Here is a 25,144-nt window from a genome sequence, read left to right on the forward strand (position 1 = left end):
TTTTTGCTATGGACCCTACATGGACAACTGGGGGACTACCCAACTCACTTTGACTTCCCACAATCTACAGTCCTTATTGTAACAGCTATAACATCCTAGTCAGAGTTGTAAAAAAAAAAACTCTCTGGGAGCACATACTGTGGTCACTATTGCACGAGTGCCCCTTGTCCTAAGCTCCGGCCTTTATATTAATAGCAGCACAGAGAGCCCTTCTTTACGTCCACTTTGTAATACAGTGTACTGATGTTCATGCAGCCCTTTAACACAGGCTTGGGCATTTCTGGGGCTGCCACACACCAAAGGTCACAAATAACTAGGACACTAATTCATACATTACCTGCTGTCTGCTGACCAGCTGTCCACCGGCGTCACAGCACTCATCTCATGTATACTGTAGAGAGAAGTCAGCTAAGAGTCCTTCATAAACGTTTACTTATATTTAGAACTCATTTATTTCCTAGATTCCACTCCTGAATCAATGGGACTGTGTCACAGAGGGGTATTCCTATCCAAGAAGCAGGTCCTCACACTGTAATGCTCCTACGTGTCACAGACAAAGGGGTTTTAAGATTGGAGGATTTGGCAGGCGCTACCACTTGCAGGCAATATTTCAAGCCATCCATCTCACTAGGATAATAGAGTGTCCTTGCCTTTCAGAGCCTGGAAGAGTGACCAGTTATCACAAGCCACCAGCTCCATTGTTAATAAAACAGGGGCCAAAGAAGAAGACAAAGGATAGGCTCAAACAGACGGAGGGTAGAGGGGAGAGGGGCAAAGGCATAGACTAAAACAAGACTTGGGTTTAGACATTAAAATAATATAGCTTACAAAGTGCAAAATGGGCGATAGTAGTTCAGTTCATGTTTGTCCCCTGATCTGAAGTTTGGCGATTCGAATCCCGCTCTCGACATAAACAGATCATTGATTGAGTGGTCAGATCTACTGACGTTGACGGTTCAATTCCAGCTCCCACAGATGAATGCTGCCCTTGGGCAAGAGACTTGACACGCCTTATCTCCAGTGTCTGCAAACACTGGTGTATGAATTTGTGTGTCAATGAGTGACTGGTTCCTTGATGTAAAGCGCTTTGTGTGCCTTGAAGGTGGAAAAGCGCTATATAAAAATGTGACCATTTACAAAAAATGTTTCAAGTAAAAAAAAAAAAAAACTATACTTAATCATACATATTATGATAAACATCATGAGATAAATTAATGTGCAATATAGTTTTAGTATCCAATATATTGGGTAAATAAAATGTTTCAGTTGTAAGAGTTTGCATAGGCATTTCACTTTCATAAATACGTTTTTTTTACTGAGATCTTTTTTTTTTTTTTTTTTTTTCAATTCTTCACTGAAATAAATGGGATTCCTGATAGACTTTTTACAACTTATAGCCACTTATGGAACAGGACACCGAAAGTTGAAGCTGATGAGGATAAAACTCACACTTATCGCACGTTAGCAAAGAGACTCAAAAAACATCTCATGTTTTGTTTTTTCTCGCAGATAAATTTAGCTGTGCCACACCAATCCAAAGAGCAAGGTGTGAGAGGAGAAGAGAAGAAGAGGGGAGATGAGACGAGCCGAGAAAGAGGTGGGACACATGGTGTTAGCCTGATGGAGCTAATGGCCACAGTGACCTTCAGAGAAAGTCAAACAGGAGAAGAGTAAGTAGTGTGTTGTACAGAGACAGTGCAGCCTAATCCAGGCCGCTGCCATTACTCCTCACTCTAGAATGACCCCTGCTCTCAGCCCTGAGGCTATCTTTGCACTTTCACAAACTACTTAAACTGTCCTTAAAAGTGCTGTCCTTTTTAAACCACTTTAGAGATTAGAGATTTGGTGCTAATCTGCGCTTTGAAATAAAGGAGCGATGCGTGATTTTTATTTTTCTGACAGAGAAAGAAACGTTCTAAAAAGCCTTGACAAGTAAAAAATAAAACTCAAAAATAAAATGAATACGGATGGTGACATTTCTAGTTAACAGTAAAAGAAACCTTTGAATAGGCCTACTGCCACTGCATGTGATACTTTGTCATTTTAATATTTCTAAAACAAGTATAGAGTAACAGTTACCAAACTAATAGCAGCATAGCTCTTTTCATGAGTTTCAGAATGATGAGAAAATAAGGCTGTTGCTATAACAATAAACCATTCTCTACCTTTTGAATGGGAAAAAGTCCTTGAAATGTTGCATATAACAGGAAGCTGAAACCATAGACTGCATAAAGAAGTGGACTAAGGGAGTGTGACGTCACCTATACCTTTCAGCTCCAGTCAAATGAAGCTGATATTTGGAATGCCGACAATCAAACCTGTTGCTAACTCTAGTGGGAGTGACCTTGGGGTAAGAAGGCAGCTGATTTGTCTCTTATTAATGTTCATATGTTGTGTTACAGACACAATAGCAGAATAAATATACCAGGATCACAATGATGGAACCGGAAGTGCGCCCATGATCACTTCCTATTTGGAACATGGAAGCTAGCAGGTTAGCTATGTCTATTTATATATACAGTCTATGCCTGAAACTCATGAATTGAGTATCTCTTTACTTTAAATGACATAACTCAGTCTCAATTCTATTGTTTGAGAATGCCACTAAATCCTCAATCAAACGCATACATGGTTCCAGTGACAAGAACTATACGTAAATCTGTCATGACCAACAGTGTCTCTGAAAGATTTATGGCAATTTATTGATTTGTCTGTAAGCACTGGACATCTACGATCCAATATGAAATACAAGAAGCAATGTTTATGATAAGGGCTGGCACAGTATATAGTAAGAGGCTATGTCTTTGTAGAATAAGGCAGATATTTTTACTTTGTGGTTGTATAATATAAACAAATGCACTTCACCTAAGGCTAAACCTCATTCGGTATTGTCTATTATTTTAGTTTAGCTGCTTACTAATACCATCTCTGCTAAGAGAGATGGAGTATCTCTTATCCATCATCCATGCTGAAATGAAAACTACTACTGCTACTCCTGCTTCTACTACTGCAATTTCTCTTCCTTAATAATAATGTCTTACACTTGTAATGCGCTTTACAGGCTTGTCAAAGCCTCTCAAAGTGCTACACTATAGTCATTATTCATTCATTTCCACACTTGGTGATGGTAAGCTACTATTGTAGCCACAGCTGCCCTGGGGCAGACTGACGGAAGCGAGGCTGCCAATCTGTGCCATCGGCCCCTCCGACCACCACCTGTCATTCATGCACACACCACTTTCATACTAGGCAATGTGGGTGAAGTGTTCTCCTACTACTACTAGTGCAACTACAATTACTACTACTACTTCTACTACTACTACTACTACCACTACCTGCCACCAATGTCTGAACATTTTTGAGATTTGAGAAATGCGATGAAGTTCTTAAAATACTGTAGTAGAATAAATTAATATATGTGTGTGCCAACTTCATAATGAAAAAAGCCCAAATGCCAAGAATGCTGGTTCTTAAGTTTCCTAAATACTTGAGTAAATGTATTCACTTCAGAAAAGCTGACTACAGCATTGCGACACATGGAGGAGACGTCATTTACAATCCCAGGCACAAGTGTGTTTCCATAGCGTCCCATAGCCCAGGGCCTCCTGCTCTCTGCTTTATCACATTTCTGCACTCCGCAGTCAGTGAGGCTTCACACTGCACCTGATTGAGACGTGAACTGAGCCAACACAATGACAACTAGCTCCCACAGTATCACGGCTGCATCTCACCTGCTCCTGGCACCGTCAACACATCTGCAGAAACACGGCCTGCTCGCCAAATTTCAACCAAACGCTTTGTTGCAGAAAATAACATTTCCGCAACAAAAGATTCTGTTTGGTTTTGTTTATTTTGGCTGTTTCACACAAGGCCATCCGGAGCATTAACAATGGGCTTGAATACGGCGGAATAGTAACTTTAACAGAAAGGACAGCAGTTAGAGAGTGATTTTAAAAAGTGATTTGTACAAAATTGTTGTGAAGTTATTATCTAGAGATGGGTGATGTGCAAAAATCAAACACAACTCCAAACATCAAGGAAGTACTCCTGAAAATCTCCCATAGCTCAAAATGTAAGGCTGGTACTTTGAAGTTGAACTAGAGAGTTAACAAGTGAGTAAGTTCTTTTTTAAATCTGTTATGGTGCTACTACAAAGTTGTATCACTTTTTATCAGTAAAATTTTCTATGGTAACATACTTATAGCTTATAACCTTCTCTGGACCAGGTTAAGTTCCTGAAAAAGGAAAAAAAAAGAAAAAAAAGAAAATAGAAACTTTGCCGAATCAGATACAAGTAGCTCAGTTGTAGAGTGTTTGCCCACTGATTCAAAGGTTGGCAGTTCAAATCCCACTCTTGATGTAAACATAATTGATTAAGAGGTCCACTGATCTGATCAGGTTGGTGATGCAATCCCAGTTTCCACAGACGAATGTGGTCGATTTGTCCTTGGGAAGACACTTATTCCACTTTGCCCCCAGTGTCTACGTACACAGGTGTGTGTGAATGAGTGATTACTTGTAAAGTGCAATGTAAAGTGCTTTGAGTGCATTGAAGGTGGAAAAGCACTATATAAAAATGTGAAATAACAATAATAAAAATATTAAATATAATAATCAAGCCAGTACATGGAGGTTTGGGTAAAAACCATGACACTGACAGAGCGAGTTGTGAACCAGCATCGTAATACAAGAGTAAGAGTATCTGGGTAAGACAAAACATACAGGATCCAGGATGAGATCAACCAGCTTCATAGCACTAACGTCTGGATATGGCACTGAGTGGTGGTCCTGAAGTAATAGCAATAGGAGGGTTTAAATGAACAGTACAATGAAGTCTGCAAATGAGAAGAATCTGAGATAGATGTTTGGGTTTTAGAGAGCACAACACATAACAAGCTTATATAAATAATGCTGCACATATATTGTATTGCCCTTAAAAATATTTTCACTGTTTGTTGTTTGGATGTGGCAAAATACAGAAACCGTTAATTTTCAAAACATCAATGGGGAGATCAATAGCATGACCTTCCTAATAGAATACAACATGGCTCTATTTCTAGTGCTAAACGTTCCACCATGTAACCATGCTTAGCAGCAGCAAAGTACAGAGGCTTCATTTGACTGGAGTCATGTGAGACCACTGACTAACACACAAACAGCATGGGCCAATAAATAGCTCACTTCATCATGACAAATCCTGCCAAAACTGAACAAGTCATAGATAGGGGGAACTGCTTCTCCAAATGCACACTCTGACAGCACTAATAAGTACAAGTATAACAGCTTTTAGCAAATTTAATTCTTTTCAGATGGAATGTCTACAGCCTGCTTGTCTCCACAGAGATGTTTTTGCTTTACCTGAAATATTCCATAGTGGTGTTTGACTTATCTGTCTTGCATCTATTCCTTAACAGGTGTTTTTACCTCTATATGTCTCAAAAGATATGCATCTTACTCTGAGTGCACCCACCTCTCCACAGATCTGATCTATACTTGGCCTTGCAGACTTACCTGCTTGTTTCCATGAAAACGGGCATAATGCTGTATTTACATTGCCACAAATGTTTTCTGTAACCTTAACATCACCTGTGCTAACTGCTGTCGACAATATGACTAATGTGAACTTGGTCACCCTTTCTAAATATACCACAGACCATATGTAGGCCTATACTGTATATGTCATATCATATGATGGAAACCAAACACTAGCCAACATGATGGTTACACGGATGAAATTCTACTACAAAATCTGCTAAATTATAAACATACAGTTATAAACTTTTTTTATTTTTTTTATTTTTTTTTACATATTTTACTTGCATGTTATTATATATATATATATATATATATATATATATATATATATATATATATATATATATATATATATATATATATATATATATATATATATATATTATTATTTTTTTATCCAGGCTTGGGTAAAGCACTGGATTCTGACCTTCAGTGGCTGTAATATGTGTGGTTAATAAAACCTATGTAATGAATATGTTGCAGATTAAGATTAGCCTAATGGGGTAAAAATCCCAAAAATCAATAGGATGGAGGTTGTGTATAACGTGACCTCTAACTAATATATTTCTATTGAAAAAATGCCATACTTAATTATGTTCTTGTAGTGACATGATTGGATTATTCTCCAGGCAATTCCAGTGATTAGTGACTCATATCACACTTCTTTCACCAAAACATAAGAAGCAATCGTTTCGGCCACCTGTGCCTTTTCAAGTCAAATCTTGCAACTTTCTATCCACGCCCATACAACAACTCCCCAATGCAGCTGCAGTGACAGAGGAGAGGAAGCTATCGAACACCAATACAATAAAGCTGTCTGGTAACTTAATAGGGCTGCGGAGTGGGGACGCGGCAGCCATCTTGCTTTGAGGCGATAATAGGAGTCATCATTCCCCCTTGGGTTGAGAGGAAGCAGGCACAGTGTGCAGTGGAAACACAGTGTATTTGTGTCTTTGAGCCAGTTTAGTCCAGTGAGAGCCAATAAGCAAACAACCAGAGCCTTAACGAAGCCACAGAGATCCGGCATTGAATAGAGCTTAGCGGCGATCTCGGAGAAATTCTGTTCATTAAATCAGGCTAAAGTCCAAATATTGATAGCAGTGTAACCTTTAGGGGACACAAAACGCAGACTGTTCCATATACCATGGAACAGGTCCCTCGCTTTGGCAACGCTCTGGGAAAAATGTCAAACTGCAAGATTAAAAGTTTACTTATAATCAGATCCAAAATGCCACGCTCATAACATTTTCAAATGGGCTAATCCACTTGTCTATTCACAGGTTTCATAGACCCAAAGTGACACCTTTCCAGGATTATTTAAGTAATGTGTTCTACTACTGCCAAGAGCATCAGAAAGACAATGTACTGATTTGCTCCTTTGAGTATCCAAGGTATTGATTTACTTCTAGAAAAAGACATAGTGCATGAACAACTGAACAGACAAACTGAAATGCTATTTTAAGTACAAGTAAGACTGATATTATTATTATTGTTATAATTTTTATTTTTTTAAATTACATTTTACACATTTATCTGATTTTTTTTTTCATACAAAAGTAAAATCAGCCCCAGTACAGATGTATTGTAAGAGCAGCTCTTAAGGTCAAAATAATGTCTGCATCTAATAATAAACTGTTTTATCCTCCTTGAATGAGGAAATGCACTGTTAGCATGGTAGCTGCGATTAGCATTACCATGATGGCTCTGACCTATGAAGATTTGGAGAAGAGCTTATAAATTCATAATGGTGAGTAATTAGTTAGAATGCTGAGAATGCATTAATGCAGTGATAAATAAACATTATGAATTGGCTCTGTGCACAACAGCACCCGGCAACCTCACTGTTAGGGTCACTCCTTCCTGTCCAGTTGTATCTATATGAGACGTTTTCCGCATCAAGCTAAAATGAATAAAAATCCGGCAGTGGACAGGGAACTATGGGTGGATGTCACTGACATGTTAAACACTACACAAATAAAATGAATACTTCACCAGTGGACACTTCTGTGTTTAGAAACAGAGATGTGTCTCAGTGCTAATGCTGATGCTAATTTTGAGCCATAATAAATATTAAAACAACTCCACAAACTAAAGTATTCTACATATAAAATAATTAGGTAGTCTTTACTTGAATTAATAAGAATTTTAGTAGGTTGTTTGTTTTATCTTTTCCGATTTTAATAAAAGCAACTGATGCTAGCTGACAGGCTGCTATGCACTAAGCCTGTTGTACTTCTAACTGTTGAATCAGATGCATTGCAGTAGGCTCCTTTAAGATTGGTCATTAACGTATAAATCCAGTAGACAGAAACAAAACACACCTGATCTCTTTCTATAGCGTTACCAGGCTGTTTACATGTACATGATTCACCATGGTGTAATTACCACCTATAGAGTGAAAACGCTACTACAAATGTAAGGAAACTAAAGTGTTAACTCATTAAATGACATCCCTGGTTTCAACATAAAATTTGCATGCTGTGCCAGCTTTAATAAGTACATTCAAATCAGTGTGCGGCGCTAAGCTGTACCTGGGAGCTTAATCTCCTAGCATCCCTGTGTTTACTGTGCCTCCGTGTTGTTTTCCCTATTTGTTAATTGCAGACCCAGGGGAACACAACAGGTGATGAATTTTTAATGCAAGGCACAGCAAGCTTATACCAGTTTATCTACAAACTACAAACTGCTTAATAAGGCTCTTCCTAAAGTGTTCTCTGGTCCTTTTAATTGTGAGCTGCAGCAATGCCACTGATCAACTCAATGTGTATTATATTTAAATGCATCAGAATCACAGGCAGACAAAGGATTAGTGGTATTTAATCTAAGTAGCGAGACATGCCCTCCAACTATGCCCAGCAAAACGGGTTGCATTCAAACAGCTGTAAATGAGAAATTTGACAGATGAAGGATGAGAATGACATAATATTATTCAAATCGACTCCCACTACTTTGGCTAATAACTATGCAAAGACCTTGAACTCTGATGCAAATCTGACCACACATAGACAAGAAATTAAGAAATCCTATATCTGAGTTCCCAAAGTACACATTTAGGCTTTGTAGCATTGTTCAAGCACCTGTTGGAAAGCAGCTGTAGTTACATGCAAGTCCCAATGGTTATCTCTTAACAACAGTAAATAGAAGCAAAACAGACTGTGATGTACATTCATAAAACACATTGCAAATCATTGTAAAAAGTCTTGTCAATAATTTAGCAGTTGGGCAAGTTATTGTTATTCTTGTTTAATTTGATAAATATATGCAATATTGGCTTAATGTATGTAGTTACAGAACATCATTACTTTTGTTTAAATCTATTTTGTGACATATTCTGTTCTAGGGTCCACAGAATACAGCATTTTGAATACTTTCACATTGGGTTTCATTTTATTATAGCTCAAATAAATGTGATCAAAAACAGCTTTATGTTTATTGCACCAATTTTTCTGCATTTACCTATCAATAATCACACTTACCACAAGAGCTGAGTTTTCTAACATAGTGAAGTTTAAAGCCTGAACATCCTGCTCATGTACTGCAATGTATTCTATTGATTTTAAGAAAGTAACTGTTCGGAATACAACCAAATGAGTAGGAGTTAGATACACTGCTTCATTAATGCTTATATTGTGTGTGTACATTTCATTATAGCAGATCATTATCATTAAAAGAAATAAGACTATGATTATACTGCTGCCACAACACTAAAATTTCAATTTAGATTTTGATACAATGGAAAATACTGTAGCTGATTTCGCTACAATGATTCTATTGTCTTTTTTCAGACAATAGAATGTAATGTTCAACACACATTTATAGTGCCATCTTTAATATGGCCATTCTGATATTGACACAGACTATTCTAAAACTGTTCTGAATACGACCAAATCAGTTGTCTCGCAAATCCAGAATGATATATCTCTCTATTTTTTATACAGGTTGATATCAGTCAGGTCCCCACCTCCTCCGTGGTGCCTCAAGTCCTGTCAAACATGATCGTCCACTAGGATTTGTTTTGTTTAGTGACACATGAAACAAAGGAGCTCATTGGTCACCTATGATTTACAAATAAAATATTACAAATTGATCTCAGATTAACAGAGTTAAGTGCTGTGCTCATTGGTTCTGCAGGAATACGCCTATTATTTTTTTCTGATATGGATGGACCATGCCGTTCCCCCATTCACTAATCCACCTGTCAATCACATCCATTTCCACCACGGGGAGGTTCACTGGTCACCAGACTCACATCTCTGTAAAATACTGAAGTAGTGTGTATTCTGAATCCCAGACAACCAAAATAAGACAGATAGATAGACAGTGGAATACGAATTAGCATTCTGAATATATATTTTTTGGTATATATTTAGTTACTTTCCAACAACAAATATATGGTACATTTTCACAAACAGGTGTTGCACCATAGAACAAACCCAGAGAGAAAAGAGAAGGGAAAAAAGCACCTAGCTAGCATGTCAATAAGATAAGACACACTACAGAGTAACCGTAAACAATAGCATTTCCTGGCCCGAGAAGAGGCCTTATTGTCTTAAATGATCTCCATCCATAAAGACAGATAGCCATAATAATATGTGTTTCTAGTTTAAAGCGCCCTGCCTCCCTCATGTTGATATAGTGGAGTTGATAACAGGGTAAGAAAAACTGACATCATTAAGATGCACCCGCGCACACAGCTCCAGCAGCCCCAGATGACTATCAGGCGCTGTGTTTGAGAGCGCGAGGTAATGAGACAAATACTTATTACTCAAGTAAAAAATGCCACAAATATTAGCATCACATTAAGCCCCTGAATTTAATGACGTTGTAAGCATAATATGTCACTGTAGCTACAAGGCAAAACACTTAAACATTGCATGGGGAATTAGATGAAAGAGAACTTTTACAGGCACATAAAGGTAGCCATGAATGAGGGAATCATGTTCACCAGGCAAAATCATATCGGAGATGAGACTGCGGAGCGTGCACAAACAAATGAGACACAACATGAGGCAGAGTGGACTACACGCTACATTAGGTGAGCTGATGGTTACTGGGTGAGAGATGGGAGCCGGGTACTCACTAAAGGGGTGCAAGGGGTCCAGTATTCAGGGTTGAGCTCAGCGCGGGGGCGGAGGTCCAGATACTCAGGGTTCAGTTCGGTTCGGGCACGAGTTAATGTCCCCTTTGTGGAAGATCGAAAAGAGGCGGTTAGATACACTTCTGTACTAATGTTTATAGAATGTCGATACATTTCATTATAGGTAATTATTGGTTTACAGTATATTAAGGGACCACATGTCATCATTTAGTCACATTTGGTTGAAAAGTTATGCAATGCTGTCTAATCGTGAATGAAAAGGGATTATTAGTATTACATTGCATTTATATATTTGAATGAAAACAGAAAGGGAGGAAATATTTAAGTGAACCAAGTCTGCAGCCCAAGAAATAACCTGGCACATAGACAAACTCAGGATAAACCAAGAAGCTGATCATTAATATTCAATAAATTACACTATGAATATAATGTTGCCATGACACTAAAACTTCAATTTTGATTTTGATACTACAATGATGATTTTTCATTGTAGTATCAAAATCAGACCGTATCTATAGTTGTTCAAATCTCTGTTTTCAATAATAGTGTCTTTTGGCAAACCAGATTACACTGTTGTCATAGAAACCACAAGCCATTCAGACAGACAATAGAAATTTCAAACCCAAAACTCAAAACTGCAGGTACAGGTACATTTACCAAGGCAATGAACACTCCCTGAACACTCATATAACTTTGACTCTTGTAATAACTGTTATTAGGAAAGAAAAATATTAGTTTGCAAAAGCCAAAAACACAATATGTTTTAAAGGTTGACACATTAATGGCATGAGATTCTATTTACTGTTGTTTTGCACATGTTGCACGGCGTTTTACTGCCCTCAAAAGAGCCATTTCGGATGTTGCTTTTGGTAAAGAATAAGACACACCTTGAGCACAAAACCTAATGATTATTCACTGAAGCGGAGTTAAAAATGCCATTTCCCCATCCCACTATGAGACTGCAGCAGGAGTTCCCAAAAAAATGATATCGGTGTGTAATATATTATATAGTGTTTCTCATTCCCCAGGCACTATGGCCCTAAATGACAGACCGGCGGAATGGACTGAATCTGTGGAGCCCCATGAGGTCTATGATGTATACTGTAATTATGTGCTGATTCTCAAAATGGCGGTGTGTAATGAGGCTGTGCTGCACCCAGCCCCAGGCATAAATCACTGTCTTTAACTGACTTCGGATGACCAACAACAACACTGCAGAGCATGAGTAAAGAGAAAGGGAGTAGCCCGGGTTATCATGCAACACCACTAAAACGCATCCAAGTCCTTATCAGCAGACACCATATTGTCTGGCCAACTTGCTTACTTAAGACACTCGGCTATAAATATGCAACTTTTTTATTTTCTATCTGCTTATGCCTGGTGCCCATGGAATATAAAACTCTGCTTTATTTAGCTGCCACACAAACACATGAGTTAGTTTTATGGTATATTTGATGATCATAGAAAATAATGGAATGGTGCCAGTCTTTCTGTTGGGACTGGCACAAAGCAGTTCCCATGTTATGACTCACACCAAAACAGCTAGTACTCTCTATCCCCTGCAGTGTGACTATGTAGTGCTGACATTAGTACACAAGCCTGGTTTGCTAATGGACCATGATTGAGCAAGGATGCTGTAGAATTAAGTAAACAAAATAGGAAAAATGGGGACAGATAAGGTCAGCTGCACCCATGAACTTCCTGTTTATTGTTAGAAGATGGAGTATACAGAATATGGCACTGTAAACATAGGTGTCTAGATTAGTTATGAGTATTTCTCAGATGCTAAAATAATTACACTTTATGGAAGTATGGGGTATTGTCTTTGAACACCTTTGAAACTCGGTCAGTTTGGTCTCAACTGTGGATCTATGGAACTTTTTTTTTTTTTTTTTTTTCAGTTAGTATACTGGTTTATATCTTGCTGTTATTACTCATTGCTTTATGTTGCATCATATCCAATGGTGCAAGGTAATGAAGTACAATTAGTACAGTACTGAGCTTAACTCAAATTTTTAGGTTAGTTAAGTAATTTTTTAATTTGATACTTTTTACGTTTACATTACTACATTTGAGAGCAGATTTTTGTATTATCTACTCTGCTCTCTAGGGAGGTATTCCAGGCGAAGGGGCCCCGGGAAAGACCCAGGACACGCTGGAGGGACTATGTCTCTCGGCTGGCCTGGGAACACCTTGGGGTCCCACTGGAGGAGCTGGAGGACATGTCTGGGGTGAGGAAAGTATGGGAGTCCCTGCCTAGACTACTGCCCCCGTGACCCTGCACCGGATAATCAGAAGAAAATGGATGGATGGATTCCGCTAACAAAACAAAACAATCTAAACTAAACACAGAAATTTCATAAGAAAAGTTAAGAAATTGATTTGTATTATTATTATTATTATTATTATTATTATTATTATTATTATTATTAGTAGTAGTAGTAGTAGTAGTAGTAGTAGTAGTAGTAGTAGTAGTAGTAGTAGTAGTAGTAGTATTAGTATTTGTATTTGTATTATGATTTGTATTATTGTATTATTTTAATCAATATCACTCCATTTAACACTTTAACAAATTAACAACAAATTGTTGTACTTTTATACTATAAAAGTACATTTTTAAACAGGTACTTAAAAACTTTAACTTATGCAGATTTATTCATGTGATACTTTTACGTGCATAATGTTTAACCTCTGTATATGTACTTTTACTTGCAATAAAATGCTTTTTGGTTCTGATTCATTCCCTCTAGTCATATGTCCTTATTGTTAGGACTACTCCATTTGTTTCTTCAACTCCAAAACAACAGTTAGTTTGATGATTGTCTTGTTCTTTTATCCTTACCTCAATTCCAATGTTATTCAGGAAACTCAGGCACCTTCTTGGGCAGTTAAGGGTCACGTTGTGTATCCATGCTGTTGATCTGTGCACGGGACCAGATGTGTTATAACGATCTGTTAATGGCCGTTAGCATGCTATTCTTTGATATGAAAATGCTGTGATTTTAGCAATGTGTGCGTGTGCCTTTGTCAGTTGTATAATGCTTTGTTAACATACTAGACACAACTATTAGCTTGACTTTAAGACACAATGACACTCTCTCTGCTAACACAAGCTGTATGTAAATCCAGACGGTGTTTTCTAATCAAATTTTGTTGTTTGCTGCCTGTGCAAAGTGCCTGATATCTCGAATTTGCAACTATTACGCTAGCTTATAAACTGACTTAATGAGAGTGTGTGTTCCTTCAACATTTATGATGATCTTGCTATGACTACTACCTCTTTGCTATCTGTCAATAATAAGCAGGCTGCACAAATCAAAAAAAGACAACATATGGCCACATCTAGTTTATTAATGTGATATATAACGCTATTTTCTGATCTATGTTATAATGTTGTTTCCTAGTCACAAAAATACCTAGAATTGTTTTGTTTCATTCACACAGGTTTAACACACAAACCCTGTCTGAGTTCTTCTCTCAAACAGAAAACACTCTGATGTCATGTGTTGATACAGGATGTGCTCCACTGTGTTTTTAAACTCCATACACCTTCACTAGAATCACAATTTCTACTGAACAAAAGGTAAAAGGTAGCTGTTAACTTGAAAACTACTGCTTCATGGTATCACACGCTGGAACAGAACATTTTGAACTTTGGAGATGTAGATGGACTAATAATAACGAGTTACTCAAACATGTGTGAATGAAACAAGACACAACTCCAGATGTTTTTGGGGAAGTGACAACATTACAACATGGCTTAAAGCTCACAAGAGTCAATTTTGTGTAATATAGGACGTTTAATGTTGATGTTTAGGCTATGGCTAATTGTCTTCTAACTATAATAAGCAGTGGTGAAAGGTAACTAAGTAAAAGTAGTTAAAGTACCCTATCTAAGTACAAATTTGAGGTATCTGTACTTTACTCATGTTAATTTTAAAGTGGATAGTTTTTAGTATCTGTACTTTCTACTCTATTGAAAAGTAAAAGTATTTATTATTGTTTGAGACCTGCTGAAAAGTCCGAGAGCTAGTAGTCACAGCAAGATCATCATAAATGTTGAGGAAACACACTCATAATTTGAGCAAACAAAGATATACAAATAAAAACGGCTACAAAAAACGATTAATACATTTGTTTCTGTAGAGCAAAAATCAGCACAGATCTTTATTAACATCACTACATTTGAAGCCTTAAAATACCTCAAAGTCTATGCAAAATACTTTTTACTCTTTAAGTCAATTTTTAAACAGGATTTTTCATGTTATACTTTTACTTTTACTTGAGGATTTTTTGCTCGCTGTATCTGTACTTTTACTCAAGTAACAAAATTGCATACTTCCTTCCACTGATAATAAGTTCTATAATTTATTGTGTGACCTGACCTCCGATCCCTCAATTGACTGGTAATATGAGATATTGAATTAAACCTATTAACTGTGAACTCAAAGTATTTTTAACACGCACATTCCCTCATGTTTTCCGATACTTTGCACTTGTCTCATTCTAATTAATACCAGCCCCTGTTCATAAACCTCTCTGAATGTGATATTATGTATTAGTAACTGGCAACTCATCACCCAGATGACAAGTGATACAGAGGAGGGTTGGAGCTGGCAACTTTATAATTGATCATTTTTCACTGTTGAATGTCTCAACGATTGTGGTAAAAATCATTGGCTTGGAGTGTGAGTTAGCGTCAACACTGACAGTCCAAATGAGCCACACCATTGTAGCAGGAGATGGAGATTGATGGAGTGCTCACAGTGAAACAAGGCTTTGATACACTCCCAAGACTCAAAAAATGCTAATATTATCTGGTACTGTAGATTTGAATGCTGGTGTTACACGTGATAAAATGATGATGAGTGATAAAAGTCTGTTGAAGTGGGAGGATGTTTTAGTTACTGCTGGTTGAGTGATGGGAGAGGGGCATATAATGTGACAGTAGCTCAGTTGGTACAGCGTTTGTCCACTCATTCGAGGGTTGGAGGTTCAAATCCCATCCATCCATCCATTTTCTTCTGCTTATCTGGGGCTGGGTCACAGGGGTAAAAGTCTAAGCAGGGACTCCCAGACTTCCCACACCCCAAACACGTCCTCTAGCTCCTCCTGTGGAACCCTCAGGCGTTCCCAGGCCAGCTGAGAGACATAGTCCCTCCAGCGTGTCCTGGGTCTTTCCCGGGGCATCCTCCCGGTGGGACATGCCCATAACACCTCCCTAGAGAGGCGTCCAGGAGGCATCCTGAGCAGACTTGAGGTACTTGGACGAGGAGCTTGCCAACCACCTCGTTGACTTCAGCCAGGGTGATGGACAAGTCCGCCCCCGTGTCCCCAGTCTCTGCTTGCTCTTTTCGGAAGACGTGACACTGGGATAGAGGAGATCCTCAAAGTATTCCTTTCACCGCCCGACAACATACCCAGGTCGAGGTCAGCAGCTCTCCGCCCACACAGTAAACAGTGTTGGTGAAGCACTCCTTTCCCTTCCTGAGGCAGCAGACGGGTTGCCAGAATTTCTTTGAGGCTGTCGTCCATGGCCTCCCCGAACTCCTCCTAACCCTGAGTTTTTGCCTCCGTGACAGCATGAGCCATGGCACGCTTGGCCAACAAGGCTCAATAGTACTCCTTCTTCAGCCAGACGGCATCCATTGCTTCCAGTGTCCACCACCGAATTTGGGGTTGCCCTAAACGAGGTGGAGAACATCGCCCACTCGGAGTCCATATCCCCAGCTTCCCCCGGGATCGGGGAGAAGCTCTCCTAGAGCTATGAGTTGAAGATGTACTTCCAGGTGTCACTATAGTACCCCTCCGAGAAACTCCAAGAAGTCCAGGTACTCTGCACTGCTGTTTGGCCCGTAGAACACCACAACAGTGAGAGACCTGTCCTCGACCCGAAGGCGCAGAGACGCGACCCTCTTGTTCACTGGAGTGAACTCCAACAGGCAGCTGAGCTGTGGGCCAATGAGCAAACCCACACCAGCTCGCCACCTCTCCCTGCAGGCAATGCCAGAGAAATGGAGAGTCCAGCCCCTCTCAAGGAGTTGGGTTCCAGAGCCCAAGCGGTGTGTGTAGGTGAGGCTGACTATATCTAGTCGGTAGTGCTCAACCTCCCGCACAAGTTCAGGCTCCTTCCCCCTCAGCGAGGTGACATTCCATGTCCCCAGAGCTAGTCTCCATGTCCAGAGATCCGGTCGTCGAGGCCCCCGCCTTTGACTGCCACCCAGATCTCTCCCCCTTACGGATCCTCCCGCAGGTGGTGGGTCCACATGAGAATGGCCTCACGTGACTCCTTCGGGCCCAGTGGGGAAAGGCCCAGCCACCAGGCACTCGCTCTCAAGCACCCACCCCAGGTGTAGCTCCAGGGTGAGGCCCCGGTGATGCCGGTCTGGGCGATGTAGCAAACCTCGTTGTTTCACTCATCATAAAGGACTTCTGAACTGCTCTTAGTCTGACCTGTCCCCTGGACCTGTTTGCCATCGGTCACCCCACCAGGGGCATGAAGCCCCCGGCAACATGGCTCCCAGGATCATTCAGGTGCTCAAACCCCTCCACTACGTTAAAGTGGCAGTTCAGGGAGGGGTTCAAATCCCATTCTCGACATAAAACATCATTGTTTAACTAAACTATATACTAGGCCTGTCACAATAATTACTGAATGGACTTATCATTCAATATATGAAAGTTGGAAAAATATTTTTTTGGGTCAATATTTATTGTGTATATTTTCTTTGCCCTAAAAAAAAAAAAAAAAAAAAAAAAAAGAAAGAAAAAGAAAAAAAAAGTGTTATTTTTTGGATATATGGTAAGCCATTTTTTTATTGCAGCTCATCATGTTTTAAGAATATTATACATTTGTTTTAAGAATATTATACATATTATACATTTACAATATTTTTTGTGGTTTAAATCTGCTCTTGGGTTGTTGTGTCAGTGGCGTAAATCAGTTTCAATATTTTCATTTATCATCTATATTCACTTGAGAAATATATCACACTATTGTGACAGGTTTACTATATATAATATTTTAGAAATCAAGAGGTAAATTGTTCTTGTTAGATTTTTAATGTATAAACATTTGAGAATAATTCAAACGAAATCAAATGCTTAAACACTACAACAACTGTGATCCATAACATTAGCATGTCAACTCCTGCATTTGCATATCTAACAATTAAATTTTGGGGACAAAATGTCAAAGGAATTTAGAGAAAACCTTTTTTTTTTTTTTTTTTTTAAATATGTCTGAGGGTGTAACTGTTCTGTCTAATTAGCCTCACTGTGCTAAAACTCACCAAGAGATAGAATATGCACAAAATCAGCACCATGGACAGCTACCACAGCTACCACTGCTTTTTATTGGATTGCCTCTTAACACATCAGTGTAAACAACAGGATTGCACAAGGTGTGGTGGATGCTAAGGAGTCTTTGATTTTTGTTCTAATCATGCCAGAAGCCTAATACAGACTTGGTGTCATTAATGTCAAAAATTGTCATTCTATTGTGTTATTAGATTTGTTGGTGGTATGCAAATTTTGAGTTGCAATCGAATTATGTGTTTTCATGCTGTTTCACGATCAAATACAAAACAAAATTAACCTTTCACTTCAATAATAATAAGGATCTCAAGATTCTGTTTGGCTTTGATGCAAAAACAGAATTTGGAAGTCCAGAATTTCAGACATTTAATTGGCTCAGTTTTAACAGTGAAAGCACTTTTTTTTTTATTTCACTTCCTTTAAAACACTGCTAATGTTGAGGGCCTTGTGGCAAAATGAGCCTTACATAGAAAAAAAAGAAAGAAAGGGTTGTTTTATATCACACAAAATTGATTACTACCAGTGACCGAACTTCCTTAAAAGACTTTTAAGCATGACTTGGATGAAATCAATAGGTCCTACGAGCCCAAAAGGAAACCACTTTTTGCTCATTCAATTCTTAAACCTAGTTCCTGGTGAGCCGCAGAATTGATTTGAAAGCCTTATTACTTATTTATAAATCTCTACATGGAACGGGTCCTAAATATATGACGGATATGCTAGAGCGATATAACCCAGCAAACCTTTTAGATCGCAGGGGAGTGGACTGCTAGTAGAGCCCATGGCAAAATCTAAACAAGGAGAAGTGGCTTTTAGTCATTATGCTGCTCAGCACTCCAGCCAACTGCCCACGGTCGAAGAAAAGCTCACAACAGCAATCTAAATACTGGCTAAACGCTGAAACAAATATTAAAATAAACTTGTCTTATGTGATGTTTTAGAGGAATTTAGATGTCTACTTTTTCATTTTAAAGAAGCATATCATTCTGTCTCATTAGACTTGTTATTCGGCCTCCTAATGATAATTACAATATTGACTTCAATATATGAAGGCTGGAACAGTATATGTTGGGCCTTTTTTGCAAAAGTGGTGAGATTTGGGGTATTTTTGTTGTAATATGATATGACTTAAGTTGTAAAGGGTTGAATTAGTGCCTTTTGTGGCTAATCATTAGTACAATCTGCTGTTTATTTGATGCAGCTCTTTTAATGAAACAATATATTTAAAAATGGTTTACTGGGATTATCAGTGGCATAAAGTAGTTTCAGTATTATCGTTTATCGCAATATTTCTCTGTAGTGATATATTGTGTTTCAATATACGTTATCGTATAGTGCATTTTTGGATTTTCTAACCAGTACTCTTGTTTCTACAACAGCTTGGACTTCACTGTGGTTTACCCTGTTGCGGTTAAGAGGAGACTGTCTTAACAGCTTTGAACCTTTGGCAGTTTATACCCTTTGAGAAATGTGTAATTTTAGATTTTTTTTGTATTTAACTTGGATTTGCTCTTTGCTAGGAGAAAGTTTTATTCACCACCTGACACAAGCTGACACATGGATGTGTTTGGACATGAAGATGCGAAACCCTCCAGATTTTGGTCAGAGTGGAGTGTTTGAACCCACAGAATCATTCAGCATACACAGTGAGGTACCTATATCTGCAAAGATACACTTTATATTTTCGATAAACTGCACTCTTGTTATAACCATAAAATTGGTGCTCTGTAAAATGTATCAAACAACTAGTTCATTTTAAATGGTTTGCAGTAGTCCAAAGTAATTCCTCACTATTCTAACTAATCCCTTGTAGAGATGCACCATCTATCAGCCTAGTACCTGTATCTGCCCATATTCCCCTGCGCACCACCATTACACTTTCTACTTTGCTTAAGATAAAAACACTAATAATAATTTATATACACTGGGGCAAAACAAATGTTGTGTAAAAGTACTTTTTGAACTATTTGCCAGTGCAGTGTGGCCACAGAAGATGAGTTTCATTAAAGGGATAAAACATACTTTAATTAGCTTTACCATGAGTCTGGCAGTGCCAAGGTTTCCAGACACAAAGACCTTCACTATGGGTTTAATTACCTTAGCAATACCACTGTATGCACTCCTCCTTGACATTACAAGACAATGCACTCCTCTCAACAAGTGCTGTATATGGCTAAGAAAAGAACAGCCTGTTTATCTTGTGACTCGTGGTGAAACTCACGAGGGAATATACCATACATTCCACATTAAGTGAGTCTGTCATCAAATCAGGCTTGTGTATAGACCGTGCTTCAAATGCATAGTTCAGGAGGTTCATAATAACAATGTTTTATTGAACCAAGTTTGGCATTAAAAAGGAAAGCTTATGAGTTGATTTTAGCTTGTGAAACATTGTCTTGTATTTTATGCTCTATCTCAATGTGAACAGATGTAGTAATTTGGAAAGGTTAACTATGTAATTGTATCTACTCATTATGTAAAATGATTTTCTTCCCAGCGTTTATAGTGAAATTCCTTTATGCATATCCTATAGATAGATGTCATGGAGCGGTAGTATGAAAGTAGGAAGTTTCACTTGATTGGTCTAATAAATGCATGTGGGTGATAAGAGGGCTTTGAGAAAGTGCTCTTGTAATATATAAGCAGCGTGTAGTTTTGTTAATATTTAGCACTTACAACACTTAAAAATCAATCATGGCATCATCCCACTTGTCTGTGGAAATTGCCCAGTATGGGTTCGTATATTAAGGCCGTAATCGCACGACGCTGGCACGGCTGTCTCCTTCTGAGCAGCCTGCTGAGTTACAGTGCTGGCCAATGCAAATGAGCTCATGAAGTGGCCCAGTGTGGAGAATCTCCCTCTGGACATGGATAAGATAATCTGAGCAGGCCTGTTTATAACGCTGCTATCTAATCCCAAACAACTTGTTTTCTGCTCCGACCCTGCATTTTGCGATTTCGCTAAACCTAATTCCATCTGAGTTAAAAAGAAATGTGAGAAGTGCGCTGCATGTACAAGATTTGGATGCCAAATACCCAATGCAAATGGAATATAGGGAGCAAAATTGGTCCTGATTAGAAAATGAAAGAGCACAAAAGAATGCAACTTATTCAAATTAAGCCGATGTGACAGGCGGGCCAAGAAAATCTGCGATTATTATTCTGTGATTTGCACAGCCGCGGCGTGACTGGCCCTTGCTTTAGTGGTGGTATTAAAGTTTATGTTTACAGTCCCAGTGTTAAACCCATTTCCACGCTCACCCATTCCACACACACAGTATTGGCATTTCATTTAAGGCGATGACTCTGAGGAGGACTTTTATGATAGAAATGTAATGTAAATGCAAGCAGTGGCATTGTAGTAAAAATACCACCCAATTACACAAACATCTCTCCACAGTTGCAGCATAAAGAGACTCTGCAAGTTGCACCTTTTTCTTTGTACTGCAGTACAAAGGCAGCAGGATTCTTGTGAGCCCTCTCCACCTCTCCCTGTTCATTTAAATACATACAAAGACAATATGCACTAATTGCACGCATGTGTTGTCAGTGAACAATGGAATATAGATCTTAAAATAGTTTTAGATGATAATTAATTAGACAAGAGTTTAAAAGTTACACTTAATGCAAATGAATCAGATATACAAATGAGCATTCCGAGAAGGAGAATAAGAAGAGAACATGCTTAAAGAGCTGACTCAATCCAGGGTCCTTTGTGGGCAATGGGAAACAAATTAGGTTTAAGTCTTGTGACAGGACAAATAAAGCCCTGATCAATTAAGTGGTTCAAGAAGACAGTGGGGGCAAAGCCGCCGTTTCAGTTTCACTGGTGAGCCGCAAAGAAGCATCGATTCTCCCTAGTAGCCGGTCCCTGTCATTAAAGTCAATGCTGAGACCACGGTCCAAACCAGCCTCAACCGCTACTAATGGCTTCAAGGAATTCAAGCCCGATTGGTGGCAGAATCCTAATAAGCAGATTTCATACATTTGGAGAGGGAAGAAATGGTGTGGGTTTGTCTGGGCGAACACAATAACAATCCGCTTCCATTACCGCGCACTTAGAATTACCTCTTTTCAAAATGAGAGACGAGGGAAGCGGAGGGGTCAGCACTTCTGATGTAACAGGTTGTAATAGTAGAGTCTGAACAAACATGGCGTGTCTGTGTGTGTTTCCGACATTGCTCTGCTCCATTTAGCATTTACCAACTACTACCTCAATGCCATTCCCCTTCTTTTCTCATCTTGTCAGTCTTCCCAAAGCCTTTCTCTATTTTGTCAGAGAAGCTTTCATCTCTCCAGAGTGGTACGTCGTTACATTGGCCGTCTGTGCTCTGGTAAACCTGAATACTACCTCTCGAGCCCAGAGACTTCTCCCCAAGGAACCATCTACAAAGAAAAGGAAGTTGTTGCAGTCAAGCAGTTTTTTGTAAGATCAGATTGTTTCTTTTTGGTCTGGCGGTTGTGCACTTTCCAACTTCCATGCATCCTACAGGACTTTTTCCATTGCATCTCTTGAGGGAACAGTGTGTTTAGATCCTGGAAAGGTACGGTTTAAGAAAAGGTTATTTGACCTTCCAGGCATCTTTTGATTGCCTTGCACTTCCTCCTAGAACAATGGACTCGAAAATCAAGCCAAAATTACTGCATGCTTGGCAACAAGAAGAGTGCTGAAATCTAAATGACTCTCCACTCTCTTTAAATGAGGACTTTTGGATCCATTTGAGACACGCACATTTCTTAGTGAATCTACTCAACAAAGAGAAACTGTTTCCACAAATACATTTGCCTAATATTATTTGTGTTTTGTATCAACAACCATTAAAAAGGATACAATCATGCCAACAATTTCTGTATTCACTTTGTCACTTTGTCATTTCTATAGCAAAAGAAAAAAAAAAAGTATTCTCAGCTGAATGCAAGTTTCACTGCTTCTCCAAGGGGCTTCTTCAGTTCTGGTCAGATTTCTGGTGGACACTGGCTTATACCTTTCTAGAGGGAGGAGCTAACTACACTGAAAGTAACCCACCTATTGCAATTTCTGTTTGTTGGCTGTTCAAAGATGGATGGGGGGCTTAGACACCATTTATCCCCTATTTATAACTCCATCCCCAGACCTAAATCAAAACAAAGAAAACAATAGTGATAGCTAGTATGCTAATAGGTGTGAACAGGGTCTTTAACTATTATACTAAATATGACTCTGGCACAGATTACATTAAGTGTAGTTCAATAGACCTAGCCAACAAACAGAAACTGTATACTGTATTCAGATAGACATAAAGAAGTGTCCATCAGCAATCTGACCAGACTTACTCAAAAAACCTTCTGTTCAGTTGACAGAATTTGCTATGGATCATACCTGGAAGACTGAGGGTTTACAGAAATTATAATCCAAAGTGCACAGGAACATTATTTGTTGTTTTATACTATCATCATACATTTGTAGGAGGTTGAATAGTTTTCATAAATGGACAAATTGCACTGCTAAACTCCAGTTTTTTGCCTGGCCTTGAGACTTACACATGTGTGATTTCTATCCATATTATTTTTTAAAAGATATCCAATAATGCTTTATGAGGTTTTACATGATTTTATAGACCTTCAGTTAGTGTGCCTTGAACCAACTTTGTGAGATAAATTGGATAGGTTTTTATTGTTTGTTTGTTTGTTTTTCATTCAAGCTCAAAGTTCTTTTTTTTATTTGGGAAATAAACTTCAGATTCTTAAATGAAATGTATTTTGTTTTTTGTTTTTGTTTTTTTGAATTTGGCTGGTGCTCAGTGACAGATTGGTTTGCAATTGTAGGTTTTGATTCTCAGAAAGCAAAAGTGTCCAGATTAAGATTTCATTATTTACGTTTTTAAGACACTCCAATCACCCACTACCAGAGGATAAACCAAAGCATAAGCCTGTCATGTTAATTACATATATTCCTTATTACTTATATCAAATTATATCGACTTTGTTCAATATATGTTAGATGGAACAGTTATTTTTGAAACAATTATTTTTGGGGGTCAATATTTATCATGGGCACTTTTTCTTTGTAGTAGTAATACTTTTTTGAGTAAGTCTGGTCAGATTGCTGATGGACACTTCTTTATGTCTATCTGAATACAGTATATAGTTTCTGTTTGTTGGCTAGGTCTATTGAACTACACTTAATGTAATCTGTGCCAGAGTCATATTTAGTATAATAGTTAAGGACCCTGTTCACACCTATTAGCATACTAGCTATCACTATTGTTTTCTTTGTTTTGATTTAGGTCTGGGGATGGAGTTATAAATAGGGGATAAATGGTGTCTAAGCCCCCCATCCATCTTTGAACAGCCAACAAACAGAAATTGCAATAGGTGGGTTACTTTCAGTGTAGTTAGCTCCTCCCTCTAGAAAGGTATAAGCCAGTGTCCACCAGAAATCTGACCAGAACTGAAAAAGCCCCTTGGAAAAGCAGTGAAACTTGCATTCAGCTGAGAATACTTTTTTATGTTTTTTTTCCAATATGCAACATGATAAGATTTGAGCTGTAGAATGCTGAACTATGAAGAAAATTACACAAACTAATGGTGTGAATGTTGCATTTGCCTATTCATTCAATATAACAATATTGTACATTCAGAATAGTTTTTGGGGGATATTTTTTCTTTATGGTTTGGTTTTAATATTATCATTTATTGTCTATATTTACTTCAGCAAAATATCACACTTCAAAATGTGTTATCTTGACAGGCCTACCGATGTGTTAGGTCCCTGCTTGCTGATCCTATAGTTTAAAATGACATATAAAAGCGCGTATTGTTGTACTGTGCACTAAGAGACTGTAGTGTCAGTTGCTCTTTGTGTTTATAGCAAATGTTCTGTTTTGTCACGTACAATTTCCAAATCAGACCTCAAAGCTTCACTGCGTTGTTCACAAAGACGATGTCATTCACATTAACAAAAGCCCAGACATCGAGTCTTGGAAAATCTACTGAGACTGATGAAGACATAATTTTCTGTCGCACTGTCAAAGCTCCAAGTGACAGCTGTTTTATGCAGAAGTAAGACCCCATTTTTACAAAATACACAGGCTTTCACACTCTCCCACTCTCCTCCATCTTTTTCCCATCTACTCTCTGTGCCTAATTTGAAACCAGCACTGATGGGTAGAAATGTGTGTCAGTAGAAACCCAATTTGAATCATTTATGCCTGA

The 25,144-nt window shown here is 38.5% G+C and overlaps 1 protein-coding gene across 1 annotated transcript in view; it reads right to left on the reverse strand.

Moving 5' to 3' along the window:
• Positions 1-25,144, reverse strand: part of LOC117391074 (protocadherin-9) — a 334,608-nt gene that overhangs the window by 230,054 nt on the left and 79,410 nt on the right. Inside the window, exon 2 of the mRNA XM_055232521.1 lies at positions 10,616-10,717. Within this exon, the coding sequence (XP_055088496.1) occupies positions 10,616-10,717 (102 nt within the window). The remainder of the gene's footprint in view (positions 1-10,615; positions 10,718-25,144) is intronic.

Source organism: Periophthalmus magnuspinnatus, chromosome 3, assembly GCF_009829125.3.
Source record: "Periophthalmus magnuspinnatus isolate fPerMag1 chromosome 3, fPerMag1.2.pri, whole genome shotgun sequence".
Lineage (NCBI taxonomy): Eukaryota > Metazoa > Chordata > Actinopteri > Gobiiformes > Gobiidae > Periophthalmus > Periophthalmus magnuspinnatus.